We start from the raw sequence: 19,986 nt of genomic DNA on the forward strand, positions 1-19,986 counted from the left end.
GCAGGAATTCAAACTTGGGTCTCCCAGCGATGGCAAGGAGAAAGCATTTTATGTCATGTTTCAAGAGCCAGCATTCGAGAAAAAGTAATCTAGAGCTTACCAAAACCGTAGCCTTCTGGGATCACATTAGCGCCTGCAACTCCATGCTTTAAGTTATTCTTTTAGGGAAAATAAAGTTTTGTTTTTTAAAAAAATGAACCTTTAAAACTTCAGATTAACTTACAGAGTATATACACAAGAGAAAAAAAGAGATGATAAAATGAAACAATGTTCTTAAATTGGTCTGCATTCACCATTAATAGTTTTATAATGATATATTAATACAAAATGAGCTACGAAAAGGCTAGCTTAAGTATATGGATAAACTGCAATGAGGTTAGAAATGTTCGTCAGTGGTGTAGCGCCCATGGGACGGGGGGGCGCGACGCTCCAGGCAGAGCAGTTGTGGAAGTGTGGCCGGGCTGTCAAGAGGGTTGGTGGGGGTGTTCCAGGGGCATTACAGGGCAGGGCGGGGTGGGCAATGCCGCGGCACAGACACAGGGCGCGTGCGCACCCCAGGCGCAGTTTCCTTTTGCTCTGCCTCTGCCTCTGGTTCAGGTATAAAGAATGCATTTGAAGTACATGGTCATCTAGGTAGGAAAAATCCCCAATAAATGTTGGAATTAGAAATGGAAGTGAAGAATTAGATGTCTGGACTAATCTCAGACATGTCAAGATCATTTAATGATCCAGTTTATATAACGCTGTTCAGACAGTTAAGGCATTTGTCCCAGGACATGAACTCACAGAAGCAATGTACATCCAATGTGCATCACATTGCACATATCAACATTAATCTTACTTTGAAACATTTTGTCCACTCACCCAGTTTGATTTTCACTATGCTGAATAATTTGGTACCATCTGCAAACTTGGCTACTACACTGTTCACACACAATTCCAGTTAGTTTGGACTCTAAAAGGACTCCAAAAGGCAGGTGAGGCAGGACTTCTCTTTGCAGAAGCCACAGTGACTGTTTTCCTCAGAATGATGTGTTCCTGCATGTGGTTAACAGCCTAATAACAATTTTGCCTAAATTACCAAAAACAGACATTCTATAATATCCTCTATCTATCTGGATAGCTTATTAAAAGTTACACTAAATATTACAATATAGAGGACAATTTTATAAACAAGCTACATATATTTGGCTTGAATATTACCCATTTCACATCAGAGTTCTTTTAAAAACTTTGGGTGTATGCCATCACTCACCAAAGATTCATTACAAACACCATGATAAAACATTTCAGACTTCACATTCCAGTATGCAAAGAAGTTGTCCAACCGAACAAGCTAAAATCAAAAGATTAAATAGAAATCAACTGCATTGCCATATTTCAATACTTACAATTATACCTAGCTGTTAAATAAGCATACATTTCAATACTACAGCTCTGATGTGAGTATACAGCAAACTATGTTTAGTTTATACATTTTATATAATGTTATATCTTCAACTCAGGATATCATTTTTCCACAGAATCCTAAAGGTCAAAATCCACCCATGTTTATAGCTCTGAACAAACTGGTACTCCCAAAAAACAGAGCTATGCCCATTTATTTTGATTATTAAAACTCCTATTGTCAACACAATATTAATTTTTTATAAACCAATACAAGAAAAAGATGGTATATGCTGGGATGGTAAAGGCATTTTAATAGAACCAACAATCTAAACTATTTCTTACTCAGTATAAATAATAATAAAAATAAATTAAATACTCCAAATATTCCACAATTCAGCTCCTTGTGCAAGACTCCCTAAATTTTCAGCAGAAAATGTTCAGGGCACTGGAGGAAGGAAAGAACCACCTTTACGAGCTCCTTCTTCCCACAAAATCCAACCCTATCATCACTTTTTTTAAAAAATGACACTGCAAAGGTGATTTATGTGCTAACACAACTAATTTACAAAATGACAGCAACTGTGAAATGATTTCTGTAACATGTAGTTCTTTAAAAAACAAAAAAAGAATGTTGTCATATAGTGCCACTCCTGGTTGAATCTGAAGAGGGAAAAATATGCCTTGAGATGAGGGGCAATTAAGAAATCTGCCAGAGAGGGAGAGACAGACAGTTTGAATGACAGATGGGGTGGGAGAATGGATTCTGGGATGTTGAATTCACTTTTTGGTCAAACTGTTTAAGAAACAAGCTGGGTGGTTTTTAAGATGATTAGTCAACAATGGCTTGCTGGGAAGTGTTTAGCCAAGCCCACAAAAAAGTCCAAATGTGTCGCTACAGATATTCTTTGGGTAGAGACAAGGGGTTAAAATTGTCAGTCTGTTTTGGCAGCATGTGGCAAGGGAGAAACATCTGTTCAAGGACTGAAGTCTCTGTCAAGATCAAGAGAACAGTCTTGGTGAAGCTCTGATTTCCTTCAGTCACTTTCCAGGAGAGAAATACTGACGTATGATACTTTCTTTCTGTAATCTGCAATATATCTAACTTTGTTATTAATTTCTATGCATATGTGTTTTGGTTGCCATTGTTTATGTGTAATTGTTAAAGATCTTCCATGTTACAGATCCTTGCTGGGCTCTGGCTGCCTTTTAGTTTCATCCCAATTGCCTACTTGCTTTTCCATTCAATAATACCAAGACCTAGTCAAGAACAGAAAGACAGTATGGGTCAACAGACAGACAGAGTATGGCCTTGTACATGCTCTTGTTCACTCACACACACTGTGAAAAACAAAGGCATGCAGGGAGCTGGGGAGGGGAATACAAGCTCTGGTTGGTGGCAGCCTAACGGTGGAACGGTGCTTGTGGGGTGGGGAAGGCTTTCTTTAAAGGTGTCAAAACATCCCCACTCTCATGTATTCTACACCTTCGCTCACTCACAAGGGAGAGTCAAGGGGGGAGGTAGAAAAATGAATACATGAGTGCATCTCGTCCATATTTTGAACAAGGGCAAAGGAGAGGCCATTCTGAACTGTGGCATGAAGAACTTGGAACGCTCTTCCAGACCACCACCACCACCCCCGCCAATCTTAGTTCCTCCCTTCTATCAGTTCATACAAATTTTTATATTCTGAAAAAAGATGGCCACTGAATGGATTCCCTGGAATGAAACATTTTTTTTCTTCACCAATGATTCAATAATTGACTGTTTCAATGAGTGTTTTATTGGCTTTTAGTACTGAGTTTCTGATGTGTCATTGTTAATCATAGCTTCAGGACTGCAAGTTATATTTTGAATTTTTAGCTTTTTGTACTGTTTTGTTTGTATATTTTTATTTATGATCCCCAGCTGATGTTTCAAAAGAAACACACAGGAAAGCACTTTAAATAAAGAGATAACCTTTAAACTAAAATGGTCTTGAGGCCACTCTTTGTATTTAACCAACACTCAATCAATCATGAGTAACAGAAGTATAGGATAGGAAAAAAATAACATTTGTGGAACAGAAAAAGATGCAATTCCAACAATAATATTTAAATAGAATGATTACCAGGAACCACTGTTACATGTAGATACCATGGTAACTTCCCAAAATAAAGTTTATATAGCAAGTATTCTATCTAGAACTTTACCTTGTAAAACAACTTAGCAGTTTCATTTTGAATACATGGATTCCAGTTTTGATCTGAAGTCTGAAAGAAAAATAGATTATCTGAAAACATAACTATAGAATAAGCTCCTGAGTTTATCTTTACTATAAATATATCACAAAAGCAAAAGGACAGGTAAATAGTTTGAAGTTTATCTCTACTGGAAATTTTCACAGCAAAATTTTCTCTTACCCACCCCATTCTACTACACCTGTGGTTACACAAATGTTACAGGCACATAGTGAACACTACTGTCTATGTAACCCATGGTAAAGAATGATACACACCCACCCCTTCCCCTCCCCATTCTCATAACTGTCAGTACTATGAAGACAATGAAATCTCATTTTTCAGATTCCTTTATTATCCTCCCATTGTACTATATCTCCAGGGAAGAACTTTCAAATTAAACAATGTCTTGCAACCACACTGGATGATATTTTGTGACCAGTTTAAATGGTTGTATTCAGAAAAAATAACTTAGTTCTAGGTACAACTTAGTTCAAGGTACAAGTTCAAAGTAATAAGAAGGCAATTTCCCACACCAAAATTACTTAATTACATGAGATTAGTGTACTGGATTCAATCTAACACTACTTAAATGCCAAAAGAATAATCTGAGGCCATTTCCGCACCGTCCAGCGCGTTGCCGAGGCCAGGGGACATGCCCCCCCTGCCCTGCGCGCGTCGCAGGGCAGGGGGGGCATGTCCCCAGGCCTCGGCAACGCGCCGGATGGCTGCAGAGTAAGTAGGTCGACCGGTCACAGGGGGAGGGATGGCGCCTTCCAGCTGCTGCCGTTTGCACGTTTGGTTCAGGGGGTTCAAAGTTATGGACTCCCAAAGGGGGTGCCCCCATCCTCCATTGTTTCCAATGGGAGCTAACAGAAGATGGGGGCTACACCTTTGAGGGTCCATAACTTTGGACCCCCTCAACCAAACTTCACCAAACCTGGGTGATATCATCAGGATAGTCTCTTATTGATACCACCCAGGTTTTGTGAAGTTTGGTCCAGGGGGTCCAAAGCTATGGACTCCCAAAGGGAGTGCCCCATTCCCCATTGTTTTCACTGGGAGCTAATAGAAGATGAAGGCTACATCTTTGAGGGTCCATAACTTTGGACATCCTGAACCAAACTTCACCAAACCTGGGATGTATTATCATGAGAGTCTCTTATTGGTACCACCCAGGTTTTTTGAAGTTTGGTCCAGGGAGTCCAAAGCTATGGACTCCCAAAGGGGGTGCCCCCATCCCCCATTGTTTCCAATGGGAGCTAATAGGAGATGGGGGCTACACCTTTGAGGGTCCATAACTTTGGATCCCCTGAACCAAACTTCACCAAACCTGGGTGCTATCATTAGGAGAGACTCCTAAAGATACCCTGAAAGTTTGGTGCTTCTAGCTTAACCATTGCACCCCTGACAGCAGGCACCTCCCAAATTTCCCCAGATTCTCCTTTTAAATCCACCCCCTTCGGCGTGGATTTAAAGGGAGAATCTGAGGTCCTCAGTTTAGAAGAAGAAGAAGAGTTTGGATTTACATCCCCTCTTTCTCTCCTGTAGGAGACTCAAAGGGCCTTACAATCTCCTTGCCCTTGCTCCCTCACAACAAACACCCTGTGAGGTGGGTGGGGCTGAGAGAGCTCCGAAAAGCTGTGACTAGCCCAAGGTCACTCAACTGGCGTGTGTGGGAGTGCACAGGCTAATCTGAATTCCCCAGATAAGCCTCCACAGCTCAAGCGGCAGAGCAGGGAATCAAACCCGGTTCCTCCAGATTAGAATGCACCTGCTCTTAACCACTACGCCACATTGAAAGTGATGCTGTTTCACGGTGGGGGATAATCCACCCCAAAACAGCATCACTTTCAATATTATTTAACTAGGGACCCCAGATTCTCCCTTTAAGGTGGATTTAAAAGGAGAATTTGGGCTCTTTAGTTTAAACACCATTGAAAGTGATGCTGTTTGGGGGTGGATTCCAGCATCACAGCGGCTGCTGCGGGGAAGGCAAAACTCAGATTTTGCACCGGGCTCCATTTTCCCTCTATGCCTCTGCCCAGAGGGGAGGGGAAGGGGAGGGCAGGGCAGGGCAGGGCAGTCTGCCATCCCCGACCTCGGAGAGCTGCTTTTATAAGCGCTAGGCCAGGGGCGTGGCTTGGGGAGGTGTGGCCATGTCCTAGGGGCGGGTGGGGATGTGGCCCCACCCCCGAACCTCCCCCATAAAAAATCTATACCTACGTCCCTGGTTCCTTGTTCCTACTTAGTGTTTCCATGCTACAGTCTTTCCAGTAAAGTGTGCTACAAATTTAATTCTGTATACATTCCCAACCCCCAGAAAAATCCACATGAAGTTTGTAAAGTGATTTTTTTTCAAATTAAAAATGGGATTATGAAATAAATGCTTAAAATGAAATACCTGTAAACTAAGATTCTGGAGTGAGACACCAAATGACAATGGAATATCTTTGTTAGTTATCTGAAAAAAATAAGCCAACCAAAAATATTACATTAATTACAAATGTAGTTAAAATTTTGCACTCCATGGAATATATAAGTTTTAAAAAATAAGATAGCTGCCAACTGTCCTGCATAAAAATGTCCTGCCCCTTTCACAGAGGTTATATACCAAGTGATGTCTAGTCTCAGTTTGGTTTATATATCAGCAGATTTTCACACTGTCAAATTCATCGCCCTTCTCCACTATTATCTATTGTCTTTAACTCTGTGATACATTTCTCCTAAAGGAAGGGTGTGGGCGATTTTTAGCTATTCCTGCCTCCCACTGCACACCGATACACTAAAGAGTCCCATGTGCCCAGCAGCAGCATTTTGGGTAGGAGGTAAGAATTCCCATTCCACTGGGATCCAAGCCTTTCCTTTTCTCTCGTCTGCCTTTCAGACCCGAGAGAAGGGCCTTTATTTTAACTGGTTTACAGAGACTAATTAATGCTACAGAAAAGAATAATTACATTTCTTAAGCTACAAGCCCTGGAGTTAACAGAGAGATAACTTCTAAATTTTCTGCCCAGAAAGCTCCACAGCAGAAAGTCAGAATTTGAAAAACAAGATAAAAATGAAAATCTACACAGGAAAATCAAACCCAGTATTCATAAATCCCACTATTTACAGAAAGTTCAGTCTGCAATCATACAACATACATAAATACATCACAGCCTGAATCACTGAAGCAATATTTTCAATTTCCTTATAAGGCAAAAAATGTGAACAAAAAATTGTTTCTGCCTACAACAACTGTTTAAAAGCATTCCATACTCAAATACTCACATCATCCTCATATCGAATATGAATGTTGGAAATTTTTAGCTGAAGATTTTTGATGACTTGAGTTACTAGCTTTTCTACGAAAGTGTCTTGCTTCTCTTGTGTTTTATCTAAATTAAAGTACAATCCCATGTTATTAAGCATACAGACTCTAAAACAATGGGTCTAGTTAGCAAGCTTTAACAGTTGAATGTTATACACCTTAACCAGTTGTAATGTTATACACCTTAGCATGAGGAATATAGAGACACTGAATCAGACTGGTTTTGTTCTGTACCATGCTTACCACGTAGTAAGTAATAAACTACATCAAGATTTAGAAATACACTTTTGGAAAAGCAATTCCAACTTATGACAGATACATGCTGAAACTACTAGTCTATCTATTAAGGATGTTTACTCTGACTCTCCTGATTCTGAGATCTCTCTCATCACTCAATCCTTTTATGGGAAAACAGAACTATGCTTGTCAGTGATGAATTGCCATCAGCAGCACAGAGTTTATGGCTTCCTAAATAATTGACCAAGTGGGAAACCATACCTCTTAAACAATGAGTGGCCAAACATGGCACATTTAGCCTTTGGTAAATACATCTACCACAGTTTTTAAAAAATGGTGCATTAGAAATCCCTCAGAAAACAGTCTAAAATATATTATAATTTAGTATGTACAACCGCAAGCAACCATAAAAACCAGCTATTCATAAGATGCCACCTATAGCCTTCAGCTCTTTAAAGTCTATTAGTTAGCATTTTTTTCATTCATTATCCAAATCTCAATGAACAACCCAATTCAAAAAGTATACGCGCTTCAAAAGAGGACCATCAACCAGCCATACATACTGAAGATCACAGTGAAAGGTCCAGGGCCCTGCAGGTTGCCTAAAACAAATTTTTATTCAGTCTTCTCTCAATCTTACACTTTTTTTGCTTTAATTGCATTGTAAGATAAACTGAGTGTGACTCTGATAGATTTAACTCTTCTATTCCCACAAAGAAAATGCTTGATTTTTATTTACTTTGATCAGCAATCTTCTGCTTTGCCTCTTCTATCCTTTGAAGTTCCCTCTGCTTTGCTTCCAACTGTTGTTTTTCTTCTTTTTCAGCATCATATTCAATACCTGACAAAAGATTTTAACACCAATTATCACCTGAAAACCATACTAAAGACAAGCTGTTAACAGGAAAAATATGTGTGAGCTTTGCCTTTGAAAGCAATGAAAGCAATATGTGTGAGTTAGGCCTTTGAAAGCAATGAAATTAAACATATATTTAGGTATCCATAAGGAGTTTGGAACAATAATATTTCTTAATAAGCATATACTTAATATATTTCTGAACTAATTCTGAACATATACTTTGTACTATTCTTTGTTTGTAGGGCTGCCCACCTCCAGTTGGGGCTGGAGGTCTCTCAGAATTGCAAATTACCTAAATCCTAAATCCAGTTACATGCTTTTAAGTCCACTGAATTCAGTGGAGTTACAGCCTTTAAGTCTGTTATCTTCAATGGCATTAGAAGGGAATAACTCTGTACTATGAATTACATTAAAGGCTGCAGCCACCATTGAAAAAAGAAAGTTCCGCTTTGACCAACAGAGGGAGGGGGAGGGGAGAGGAGGGAGGGGGAGGGGTGCCATGCAAGGGAAGGGGAGTGAGTGAGAGGTGGCATGCAAGGGAGGGGGGAGAAGGGGAAGGGCCTGACATCTGGACATGGCCCAGCAGAGGAAGAGGGAAGGAGGGGTACCATGAAAGGGAAGGGGAGAGAGGGAGGGAGGGAGCGGAGGAAGGAGTGGCATGCAAGGGAGGGGAGGGAAGGGGAGGTTTATTCACACTTACTGGCTGTAGGCACTATAAGCAAGTAAACACCATCAAGAACAGCTTCCACTGGTTGAGTGTAAAGGTTTTGCCAAGGAATTTGCAAATTCAGCTGACCTATAAATACAGATTCAAGACAAGTCTATTATATTTGCAAATACTGAAAACATTTAACAACCTGTTGTGTCAACTATTTTTTACTTAAATATTTCCAAAATACATTTAAATAGTTATTCTAATTAAACTCATTTCACAATTTATTTGTTTTCATCTTCAGAATTAAAATAAGCAGAAAGTATTAACAGAGCCTGGCAAGAGTGACAGGTCTTCAATCTCTTCTCTTTTCTGCTGCAGTTTTAGCCATCGTGGGGGTACCAACATATTGGATGTAATTCAAGTTAAAAAGAAGGCATGTAATCATGGCATAGAATGCTAAGGCCACTGACACATCCACAAAGTTCCTTTCACAGACAAAGTAAATTTGTAACCATTTGTGCAGAAGTGTCTCCAAACTCCACATTATTAAATTCAAGATTCCCACTAAAAGCTGATTCCACAGACAGATTAGCTAACAATTTGTGTCTATCTAAGGACATGACAGCAATTAGCAAACTTTATATTACAAAACAAGTTGATAATAAACACAGATCTTCATTCAACAGTCTTTGCTACCAAATGAAACTGTCAAACAGTGGCAGATTTTCATAACAGGGCAGATGGAACTGGCATTACCACATAAACAATGTTTGCTAACAAAGCTGTTTCTAGGAAGGCACAAACAAAGTTGCAAACTAATGCATGTGCCCAATTTCAACAGTAAGTGTACTGAACAACACTGTATGATCTATACTACAACTTCTGAATTTCACCAGAAAGATAAACATGACATAGTCTAAAGTGATTTGATCATGCAGGTGACCAATCAGGTCTCGTTATTTTGGCCTGATGAAATAAATTAGTTGGCAAGACAAGTAATCTCCCAAGCTGGCAAGAGAAGGCAATATTCTTTTAAGCACTAATAAAATTTGAGTGCAAGGGCTATGGTCATGTTAATAAAAATACAAGGAAAAAATGAGCTATTAGCTAATCTAATACATCTACAAATGAAGAGCTGAACTTACTCAGCATGCAAAAATTGCAATAAACTGTTTATGAGCTGACAGGTCAAGAGGGATCACTGGAAAAGGCAAGAAACAATGGGAAATTCATCTTAACCAAACCCCCCTAAAATATAGTCCTGGATACACCCAAGGCAATATTCCCAATGTATTTTCTTTTCTTCCCTCTCCCCCATCATTTCAATTGATTCTTGACTGTTCTCTATAGAACAATCACATAGAGTTCTCATCAGGGCACTCGTAGGACAGAATGGTTCCATTTGTAATAAGTAGGATTTTTATATATTCCTGGAGCGTCTCCAGAAATTCCTACCTTGTCTTCAACTTGCCACACTTCACTGTCTTCCTGACAAGACACTCAACCACAAACATTACTAATAGAGAGAACAAGCAGGTGAAGAGGAGAGAGATAAGAAAGATCAGGAGTGTGGAGATCAAGCCCTATGGGGAAAAGCTGAGGGACTTGGGAATGTTCAGTCTGGAGAAGAGGAGGTTGAGGGCGGGGTGGGGGGGACATCATTGCTCTCTTAAAGTATTTAAAGGGCTGTCACTTACAGGAGGGCAGGGAGCTGTTTTTATTGGCAACAAAGGAAAGGACTCACAATAATGGGCATAAATTATGGAAGAAAGGTATAAGCTAGATATTAGGAAAAAATTACATTGGTTCAGAAGTGGAACCAGCTGCCTCACTGGAAAGCAACAGTCAGACAAGTACAACTTCAGCATGATCCTGCATTAGACAAGGGGTTGAACTAGATGGGCTGTATGGCCCTTTCCAACACTATGATTCTAAGCTAGAAAGCAATATTGAAATCTTGTGTGGGGAAAGGCCTCACTGTGCAGCCTTCATGATAAAAAGAGAGACCAGTTAGTTAAGTAGAAGATGAGATGATTATGGGTTGTCATCCAGTTAAAGAAACATATTGGTTTTATTTAACACTGCCTAAATCAGTGCAAGGAACAAATTCTAAATAAAAAGAACACTAATCTTAAATAATGCCTACAGATGTAGTATCAGGTGTAACTTTAGAAGAGGTGGTTGTTGTGGGTTTTCCAGGCTGTGTGGCCATGGTCTGGTAGATCTTATTCCTTACGTTTCGCCTGCATCTGTGGCTGGCATCTTCAGAGGTGTATCACAGAAAGAAGTCTGTTACACACTGTGTCCAGTGAGAAGGGAATGTTTTAGTGGGATATATATTGTCCATGTCCCAGGGTGGGGAACACTTACTGATTGGTTCCCCACCCTGGGACATAGACAATAGAAGAGGTGTTTCTTTCCATGAGAAAATTTATCTTATAAAACTACATCTGCCATCTACAGTTTATTTACTTCCATTAAAAGCAATCCTTTTCTGCTGCCACACTACAGAATAGATTATGAGTAATTTTTAACCAAATATGTAACTGATTAATCAGCTAAATGTTGAAATCCTAATAAGGCTTTTGGAAAACCTTATTGCTTGCAATAAAATAGAATTAAATATACAGTCTGCAAAAAACCCACAATCAAATGGAATTATAAAATTAGGAGAAATCAGAACCAACCAAGCTCCAAGAACTAAGAACAAGATTTTAATAAATATGAATACAAGGAAAAAGTTGTAATAAAAGATTGTTAAAAAAACCCTTACCAATGTGACCAGCTTTAACTTTGAATGGTACATCAAACTGATACTGTAAAGAAAATGTTATTTCAATGTTATTTCAGCAATAAATTAGTAACAAATTTCTGTACAAAGTTTTACATGTGCACAAAACACCTTAATTCTTATTAATTTTAGCATGAAAATACTACTTTATAATTCTGTACAAAGAAGAAACTAACACTACAGAGTTAAAAGAAGCAAAATACACATTTCTGATAGTGGGTGAATTGAACTCAGCTTTTAATGCTGAGCCTTGTAGGTACACATAGCATCATGTCATAATCTGTGCTGGAAATGAGATTTACTGCCATATTAGGATGATGTACATTGCTTGCAGCAGACTTCGCAATCCTTGCTATGGGATGTAGTCAAACAGAAAGATTCCAGATGTAGAGCAGTTCAGACTCCTTGGAGATACTTTTAAAATAATATCTTTGTTTCAGCTAAAGGACTGTTCTACCTTTTCTTGTCATTTGGGCATCTTTAATCCCTGTATTTTGGTGAGAGCTTCCAGCAATGCTGTGGAATGGCCTTTCTAAGATTATCTGGAATGTCTTTGTGGCCCGCTGAAACAAAGTCATAAAGGAGGGCTTTTTGAGTATGAACAGGGCAACTTTGATTATTTCTGTGTTTGTGGGGGGAGGGTTCTTTTTATTATGATTGTTTTAAATGTTGTGGGTTTCATTCGGGAGAAAGCCAACTATAACAATTGTAAATAAATGAACAAAATACATACTTCAGAAGTTAAAAGTTTCTCAGATACACTAAACCAGCTGTAGAACCTCTAATTACCTGGATCAAATCTTTCCACTGTGGGTTTCCCATTACCTCTGGTTTGTGTTCTAAGTATACGTGACAGGTTTAAAAGAAGTGTATTATCATGTAAGTAAGTGTTGAATAGTTAAGTTTTGTTTGAAAGCTTTGAAATGCAAGGCTGATACTGTCTGGACATTTTCTATTCTTATATGAAATTGATTAAATTAAAATGTATGGGAAAATTAAAATTGTGTGCAGAGGTTTCCACACCAAGGTCCCCCCCCCCGCCTCCATGCAGGCGGCAGGTCCTGGGAGGCCAGGGGCGGAGCTCAGGGGGGTGGGGCCGCCCACCCTAAGCCCCTTCCCCTGCTTTCATGCAGGCCGAGTCTCCCCACCCCCAGCTTCTGTGCAGGCCAGCAGGGCCTGGGGAGGAGTTGGGCTTGTGGGGTGGCCCCGCCTCCCCACAGGCCAGCTCCTGAGCAGGGGGACCCCATGTTCCTGTAGGCTGTATGCCTCTGTACTGGACAATAAGTGGAAGAACCTGCTATAGCCATTGCTGTGTCAACACTCATCCACCTGAATGAATAAGTAAGTGGCAATGGTATCCAGAAGTTGCTGCTACCTCCCTTTGATTGACTGCAATTTTTTTCTGACTGCCATTGCTATTCACACAAGTGGGCAAATGGTAGAAAGCAGACTTATCAAAGGTAGGCAAGGAGGAAAAGTCCTAGTGGAACATATACAAAGGAGGAGGAATCAGTTTTTCTGGGGCTGTCACGGAGACAGGCCTGTAGGCAGGGATCCTCCTGTATCAGTCAGTTCTGTATCAGATCCGTCAGTTCTGCATCAGATCAATAACTGAACATCAAACTTATTGATATCTTGAAAAGAAAGTTGTTCTTCATGGAAGTATGTTTTGCTTTTGCTCTTGCTAAAACACAGTATGAATTTGTTTTGGTACACATAATTTGTAAAAGTACCACTACAATCTTTCTTAAATTCTTATTTAGTTCATATTAGTTCTTGTGGTACACATTTCATCTATATCTGAGGTTCTGAGACTCTGTTGGGTCATGGACCCCTTTGATAATCTGATGAAAGTTAGAGACCCCCTCCAAAGAACAATTTGTAGATCTGCCAGATTAGTTCCTGGTCAAATGCCAACTTTGATTCCATGCTTATAAATACATGCTATTTCCTTTCCTACCTACCTCTGAACATGCACAAGTACTGAGCATTATTATAGCAACTAGTCTGAAACAGCCCAAGTTAGCCTAACCTAGTCAGGTTTTGGAAGCTAAGCAGGATAACCTCTGGTTAGAATTAGACAGGAGACCACCAAAGAAGTCTAGGATTGCCACATAGAGGCCTGGTTTTACGCCCTGCTCATGGTTCTCCAGAAGTTACAAATCCCTGATCTATTCTTATAGATTATATTTTATTTTGTTGGTTGATTTGTTTGAAGGAAGGCAAACTGAAAACTTTACAAAATGCTGAATTATATATATGATGACTTGCTTTAACACAGTTTTATTGGGTAAGTTCTTTTACTTTGGAGTTCATACTGCATTGCCTTGTACCTTTGTACATCATACATTCCACATTGCTTGCACTGTGCTAGTTTGTTGTTTACACTGCCATTTATTTTTATATTCCTAGTTCTATTGCATTATTTATTCAATGTGCTATATATGATTACATTTTTCTATACTCTAATATATGATTACATCTTTCTATACTCTAATCAGCCTTGTGTCTCAATGAAATTTTGTGTCTCAATAAAATTTTGACAACATTTACATTTTATTTTGCTTATTTTGAACTTACCAGCGCATTTTCCTTTATTTCAAGATTCTTAAGTGCTACAGCTCCTGTTATGAAAAAGATATTTAACAATTACAATTATAACAATTTTAATTCACAAACCTCAAAGAAGAATTCTTCCTACATTGTGTTTGCAACTGTCTGAAACAGAAACCTGCTTAAAGTCAGATATTTTCCAGACTCAACTATATATTGTTACAGAAATATGTAACAGGATTTTTGCATGCATTCTGTATCTTTCTTTTGAACAAGTTTTACTCGATTTAATACACTGGCAGTCAAGGCTGAGCTAACCAAGGGACACACATAATTTCAAGCACCCTGTTACAAATTTGCAAGAGAAACAAAAGCTCATCCTATATATACACAAACAGATAGACATAAAATCTCATGAGTTATGTGAGGGGGAAAATAAATTTTATTTCTTGCAGCTTGAGCTGGGTCTTCTGATTCCCACTCAACTGTATCAATTTCCTGCACTTTTGCACACATGCATACACAATTTCTGGGCCATGTTTTATTGGTTCTAACAGGGTTTTCAAAATGCAGCTTTCCTTCTCCTAATCACCATCAATAATCATGAAAGGTTGATCACTCTTTTGCCTATTATGAGCTTTGGGATGAATCCACCCAGCCTTTTGGTCACTCCTGGCCAATTTCATTCTATTTCATTGATTCAATTTCTATCCTGCCATTTCTCAACCAAAGTCAGGCTCAGCGCAGTTAACAACCCAAAATACCACAGATTAAAACAGTATAATATGTAACATATAAATTATATTTAAAATCCTTGCTAACCTTAAAATTACATAATTTGCCCTTAAACATTAATAAAAATAAGTGGAGAACCAGTCAAGGATGGGGGAGATAAAATAGGAAAGGGAAAGAAACAGAGAAACAAGAAACAAGGAGCAAGATAAGGGCTGTGGGTAGGAAGGCTAGCTAAAATGAAGCAGTCCTCAACTGTAGACGTGCCAGAACATCTCAGTATTACAGGCTCTGTGGAACTGAGAAGGCCCTGCAGAGTCTGGGTCTCACTTGATAAAGAGTTTCACCAGGCCAGGGCCAGAGCTGAGAAGGCTCTGATAGCAAACAGTCAGAAACTCCTAGGGTCAGGGACCATCAGTAAGTTGTTGCCAGCTGAATGTAGTGCTCCTTGGTAGGTGTATTGGGAGATGTGGTCCCAAAGTAGTCCCAGACCATTTGGGACTTTAAAGGTTAGTACTAAACCTTAAACCTGATCCAGTGCACCCTGTAGCCAGTGCAGCCTGCAAAGCACAGGTCATATATGTACTTTCCATGAGTTCCTATAAAGAATCGTGCTGCCACATTCTGGACCAGTTGAAGTTTCTGGAGCAGCTTCAAAGGTAGGCTTGCACAGAGTGAGTTACAGTAGTCTAACCTGGAGGTGACCATTGCATAGATCACCGTGGCTAAGCCAAGGCAAGACATGTAGGGCATCAGGAAAAATGCCACTCTGGCTACATTTGTGACCTATGCCTCCACTGGGGGTGGGGGGGAGGCATCCAGGATCACACTCGGGATCCTAGCAGTTGAATATGGTGTTAGCTGCTCACCATCCAAAATCAAACCTGAAACCTGAATCCCATCCCCCTAGTCACAGAACCTCTGTCTTGAATACATCCAGCTTCAGCTAACTCTGTTTGAACAACTTGACCACTCCCTCTGAACACCTGGTCAATGTATTTGGGATGGTGCCTGGCTGTCTGTCAGTCAGCAGATGCAGTGTTGTGTCATCTGCATACTGATGACAACCCAGTCCAAAACTGTCCTTTTTACCTTTTCCATTCCACATAGTCCCCTGATCCTAAATATAGCCTTTTTGGTGTCTTCCCTTTTTCATCAGTGAAAAACTATTTGGATCTATCCTTTCATATTTCTACTGAAAACTGCTGAGACGGTATAATAAAATCATTGCTGAAAATACCAAGCACCGCAATGAAATTTCTAGGTACCTGGGATTTGTCAAGACCTGTATTATCCTTCCCTTGATCATCCCCAACACTTCCTGATAGCATGTTCTTAATCATAACAAGGGAAAGGCCAAAAAACTTGAGACTATTGTCCACACACACTTCTCCTCAACATTTCTGAAAGTACATTTCTTGGATAAATTATTAGGACAGTAGGCTATACAATTATACACAGTTTATTATAAGTAGGGTCCTATTATGTCAATTTTGCATTATTTAATATGTCATATTAATACTGATGCTAGGCTTCAGTTCTATCTTTTAGATTTTTGGTTGGTTCCAGACTTCTGCAATCCCAATGCACTGTTTTTCGAATGTCCCATTTTGTTGACTGTATTGACTCACACTGTGTAATCCATCAAGTCCCTGTGATAAATGTGGACTATAAATAATATTAATAAATATAGAAAAATAAATTAAAATAACCAATCCAGGTCCTAGATGCCAATAAGCACTGTGCAATCTCTTACTTTAAGAACAGTTTCTGCAACAAAGACAACAGGTAGGGAATAATGACTGCTATTCAACTACCTCACACTAAGTAGGCCAATTTGTTTAGATAACGACACAAATTTTTAGATAGTTAGAAAACAGGCTCTTGTACTGTCCAACCTGTCAGTTAAGATCTTTCTCACAGGCCCTGTTCTCTCCATGATCCTACCTTCAGAGATGAGGTGAACAGTGACCAGAGAATGGGCTTTTTCACTGGGGGCACCCTGCCTAGATAGGATGTCCTTTCCTTGAGGTTCACCTGGCACCGAGTCTCTTATTTTAGGTATTGGGAAGGAAGGAAGGAAGGAAGGAAGGAAGGAAGGAAGGAAGGAAGGAAGGAAGGAAGGAAGGAAGGAAGGAAGGAAGGAAGGAAGGAAGGAAGGAAGGAAGGAAGGAAGGAAGGAAGGAAGGAAGGAAGGAAGGAAGGAAGGAAGGAAGGAAGGAAGGAAGGAAGGACTTAACCCTGAGTTCTGCTCAGGACCTGGTAAAATGCTGAGAACAGCAAACCAATGCTATTTTGTTCAGCATTAATGTAAATGGAAGTTTGCCCCCACCCCCTTAATCCAACACTACTGCATCTGATTTTAAAAGAAGAAACTTTTCAAAAATGAGATTAGTCAAAAGGAAATTGAAAGAGAGTAAAGCTCAAACTCCCCCCTGATATTTGAAAATAATTTTGAACTATAATAACAGAATGTATTCCATAGATACCAGTAAATGTAAGAGAATGCAGGAATGGTTTATGAGCAAAACTGAAGCCACAACAAACTCTTTTGAAGTAGAAGGTTTGCCCAAATGTGGTGAGCAAAAAGGAGCACATTTAATAGACCAATTGTGTAAAAAAACATTGTGGTTCCTCTTTGTCTGAAAGGATATCACAGAAAATTCATTCTGTATCAAGTATCATAGATTATAGATCTATCCCACATTGGAGAATTGTTCTTTTTTGGAGTGGTGGGTGGGGGAATGTTGGTAACTATTGCTTCCTCAATAGGGAAACCTGTACCAGTAAATGTCTGTTCCTTCAACTTATCTATTACTAACAAATGTATAATACTGGACAATTAGTTTTTTATTGTTTTGCCTGTACTCAGTGTTCTTGAGTTAATCAAAAAAATGCAGATTGGTGGCAAGGTCAAATGGCAATTAAAATGGATAATAATTTTTATATTCCACAAATTAAAACAAAAAGCAATCACAAAGTAAAAGGCATTTGGTTCACAGTGTTAATCCAACTGTATGATTGAAAGGTACATTTCAAAATTGTTGTAAGACTCTGATCAGAGCCTGGATGGGAGACCTCTTGGGACTCCGTTGTAACCACTGTGAATTCTATGATGGAAGAATAAAGGAATATGAATACAATTAATAATATAGTATACCAAAATATCAGTAGTGACAATGAGTTACTGCAGTCAAACTTTCAATACCCTGTTTCCCCGAAAATAAGACAGTGGCCCCTTCCGCACACGCAAAATAATGCGTTTTCAAACCACTTTGACAACTGTTTGCAAGTGGATTTTGCTATTCCGCACAGCTTCAAAGAGCACTGAAAGCAGTTTGAAAGTGCATTATTCTGCATGTGCGGAATGAGCCAGTGTCTTATATTATTTTTTGTTCCCAAAGAAGCGCTATGTCTTATTTTCAGAGGATGTCTTATTTTTCCGCTCCACAGCTGCATGTTCTGGTCGACGGGCATGCTTCCAAAGAAAAACTTTGCTATGTCTTACTTTTGGGGAATGCTTTATATTTAGCACTTCAGCAAAACCTCTACTACGTCTTATTTTCAGGGGATGTCTTATTTTTGGGGAAACAGGGGTAGTAGAATAAGAGACAAGAGTATAAAATTTTTAGAATGATTTTTTGTTTTTAGTGTTTAAATTTAATTCCAAACCTATCAAGAGTAGAAATGTTTTCCACCAGTTTTTCCCCCCTTACTACTTTGGCTAATCTCTGTGGTGTATATAAAGAGTTACTACAGGACATTTAATATATTCCTAATAACTGTAAGAGCTAAAACTTCTAACCATTATATTCTGAAACAATTAACCGACATCTTTGTTGGCAATGTTTTTGAGGTGGTATAAAGCTGTTATCATTCAAACTTAACAGAATATCAGAAAAACACAAATGTCTCCTTGTGAAATGTGAGGAGAGGTCGGAGTCATCAGTTTCATTCCATCAATAGTTCTTTTTTCCTGGTCTCAGAAAGGTTATTTTCATTATAAGTTCCACAAACATAATTTTACAAACACCTGAACACACACAACTGTCTAACAAGTTCTGTGGAAAACCACTGGACACAGACTACATACTTAAGGCAGTCTATATTTAAAACTGTTATAAATATTTGTTCTAGGTTTACACATTAACCTTGTGATCCTAAACAGAGTTACACCCATCTAATCCTTTGACTTCAAGGCTGTAACTGTTTTGGACCGTTGTTAATGTACGCAGTTCTGTTTCACAACAATTGCCAGTTCTTTAAGCAGTGCTAAGGAGTATTTTTAAATAAAACAAATTACATGTGAAAAACATAAAGATGAAATATAGAGAGAGAACAAAGAAATTCTGTGTTATGCTCCACTATTCACTAGCCTGCTTTGAGCATCAAACCTGCAGCATACAACCACTAAAACTGCAACATCTGAAGCAGCTGCACATATTTATTTGAATGGCATATACCTGTCTACCTGTCTAGTGTACATCCAGTTGTTAAATATAATCATAATTGTATTAAAGGTGATATTTTTGATGGAGACACAATACAGACTTTATGTGTATTTGTTAAGATAGTCATAAGCCTTCTGTAAATAATTTTAGGTCCAGAAAGACAAAACTGAAGTAAAGCAAAGGCCCAACCAAACCCTGTCACTCACCGGAGGCATTCTCAATCAACTGAATTAATACAGAATTAACAACATAAAATTACACCTCTGGCTGCCATCAAATAACTCCACAACAATTGTTCTCCAAAAAATAAAAGCTACATTAATGCACAAAATAAATGTCAAAACATTTATAACTAAGTGAACAATCCAGAACAGGTCTACTCAGAATCCTATTCAAGTCTAAGTGGTGGGGTTTGTTCCCAGGAAAGTGTTTTTAGGATTGCATTCCAAATTGAAAAAGACTGGGGCTGAGTGAGATAAATAAAATGTGTTTTGCACCAACCCAATGAGTTGAGTCTACAAAATGAGTGCTCTGACCTGAAGTTTAAGGAGGAGAGACATACATTCACAACAGAACTCCTTCTGACGAGATAGGACGGTGGGGAATAAATGAGTTAGCTGGGCAAGGAAAATGCTTCTACTTGACCTACAAGTGGGAAGTATTTTGTTCTAGTGCGACTTCCAAAGGGAGCAGGTAAGACGGGAAGGCATGCAAGGCGCTGCTCATGTGACAGGGCCGGGTGTGGGCAGGAGGACACCCAAGTGCAAGCCAGTCGGCGAGTGGGTTGGG

The 19,986-nt window shown here is 39.2% G+C and overlaps 1 protein-coding gene across 1 annotated transcript in view; it reads right to left on the reverse strand.

Annotated features, from left to right (window-relative positions):
- VPS13A (vacuolar protein sorting 13 homolog A) overlaps positions 1 to 19,986 on the reverse strand; it is a 151,736-nt gene that overhangs the window by 131,257 nt on the left and 493 nt on the right. Inside the window, exons 2-10 of the mRNA XM_048504374.1 lie at positions 14,042 to 14,085; positions 11,444 to 11,486; positions 8,716 to 8,811; positions 7,896 to 7,997; positions 6,880 to 6,986; positions 6,011 to 6,070; positions 3,580 to 3,639; positions 1,256 to 1,336; positions 101 to 158 (exon numbers count right to left, since the gene is read on the reverse strand). Coding sequence (XP_048360331.1) covers positions 101 to 158; positions 1,256 to 1,336; positions 3,580 to 3,639; positions 6,011 to 6,070; positions 6,880 to 6,986; positions 7,896 to 7,997; positions 8,716 to 8,811; positions 11,444 to 11,486; positions 14,042 to 14,085 — 651 coding nt within the window. The remainder of the gene's footprint in view (positions 1 to 100; positions 159 to 1,255; positions 1,337 to 3,579; positions 3,640 to 6,010; positions 6,071 to 6,879; positions 6,987 to 7,895; positions 7,998 to 8,715; positions 8,812 to 11,443; positions 11,487 to 14,041; positions 14,086 to 19,986) is intronic.

This window comes from Sphaerodactylus townsendi, linkage group LG07 (assembly GCF_021028975.2).
Source record: "Sphaerodactylus townsendi isolate TG3544 linkage group LG07, MPM_Stown_v2.3, whole genome shotgun sequence".
Lineage (NCBI taxonomy): Eukaryota > Metazoa > Chordata > Lepidosauria > Squamata > Sphaerodactylidae > Sphaerodactylus > Sphaerodactylus townsendi.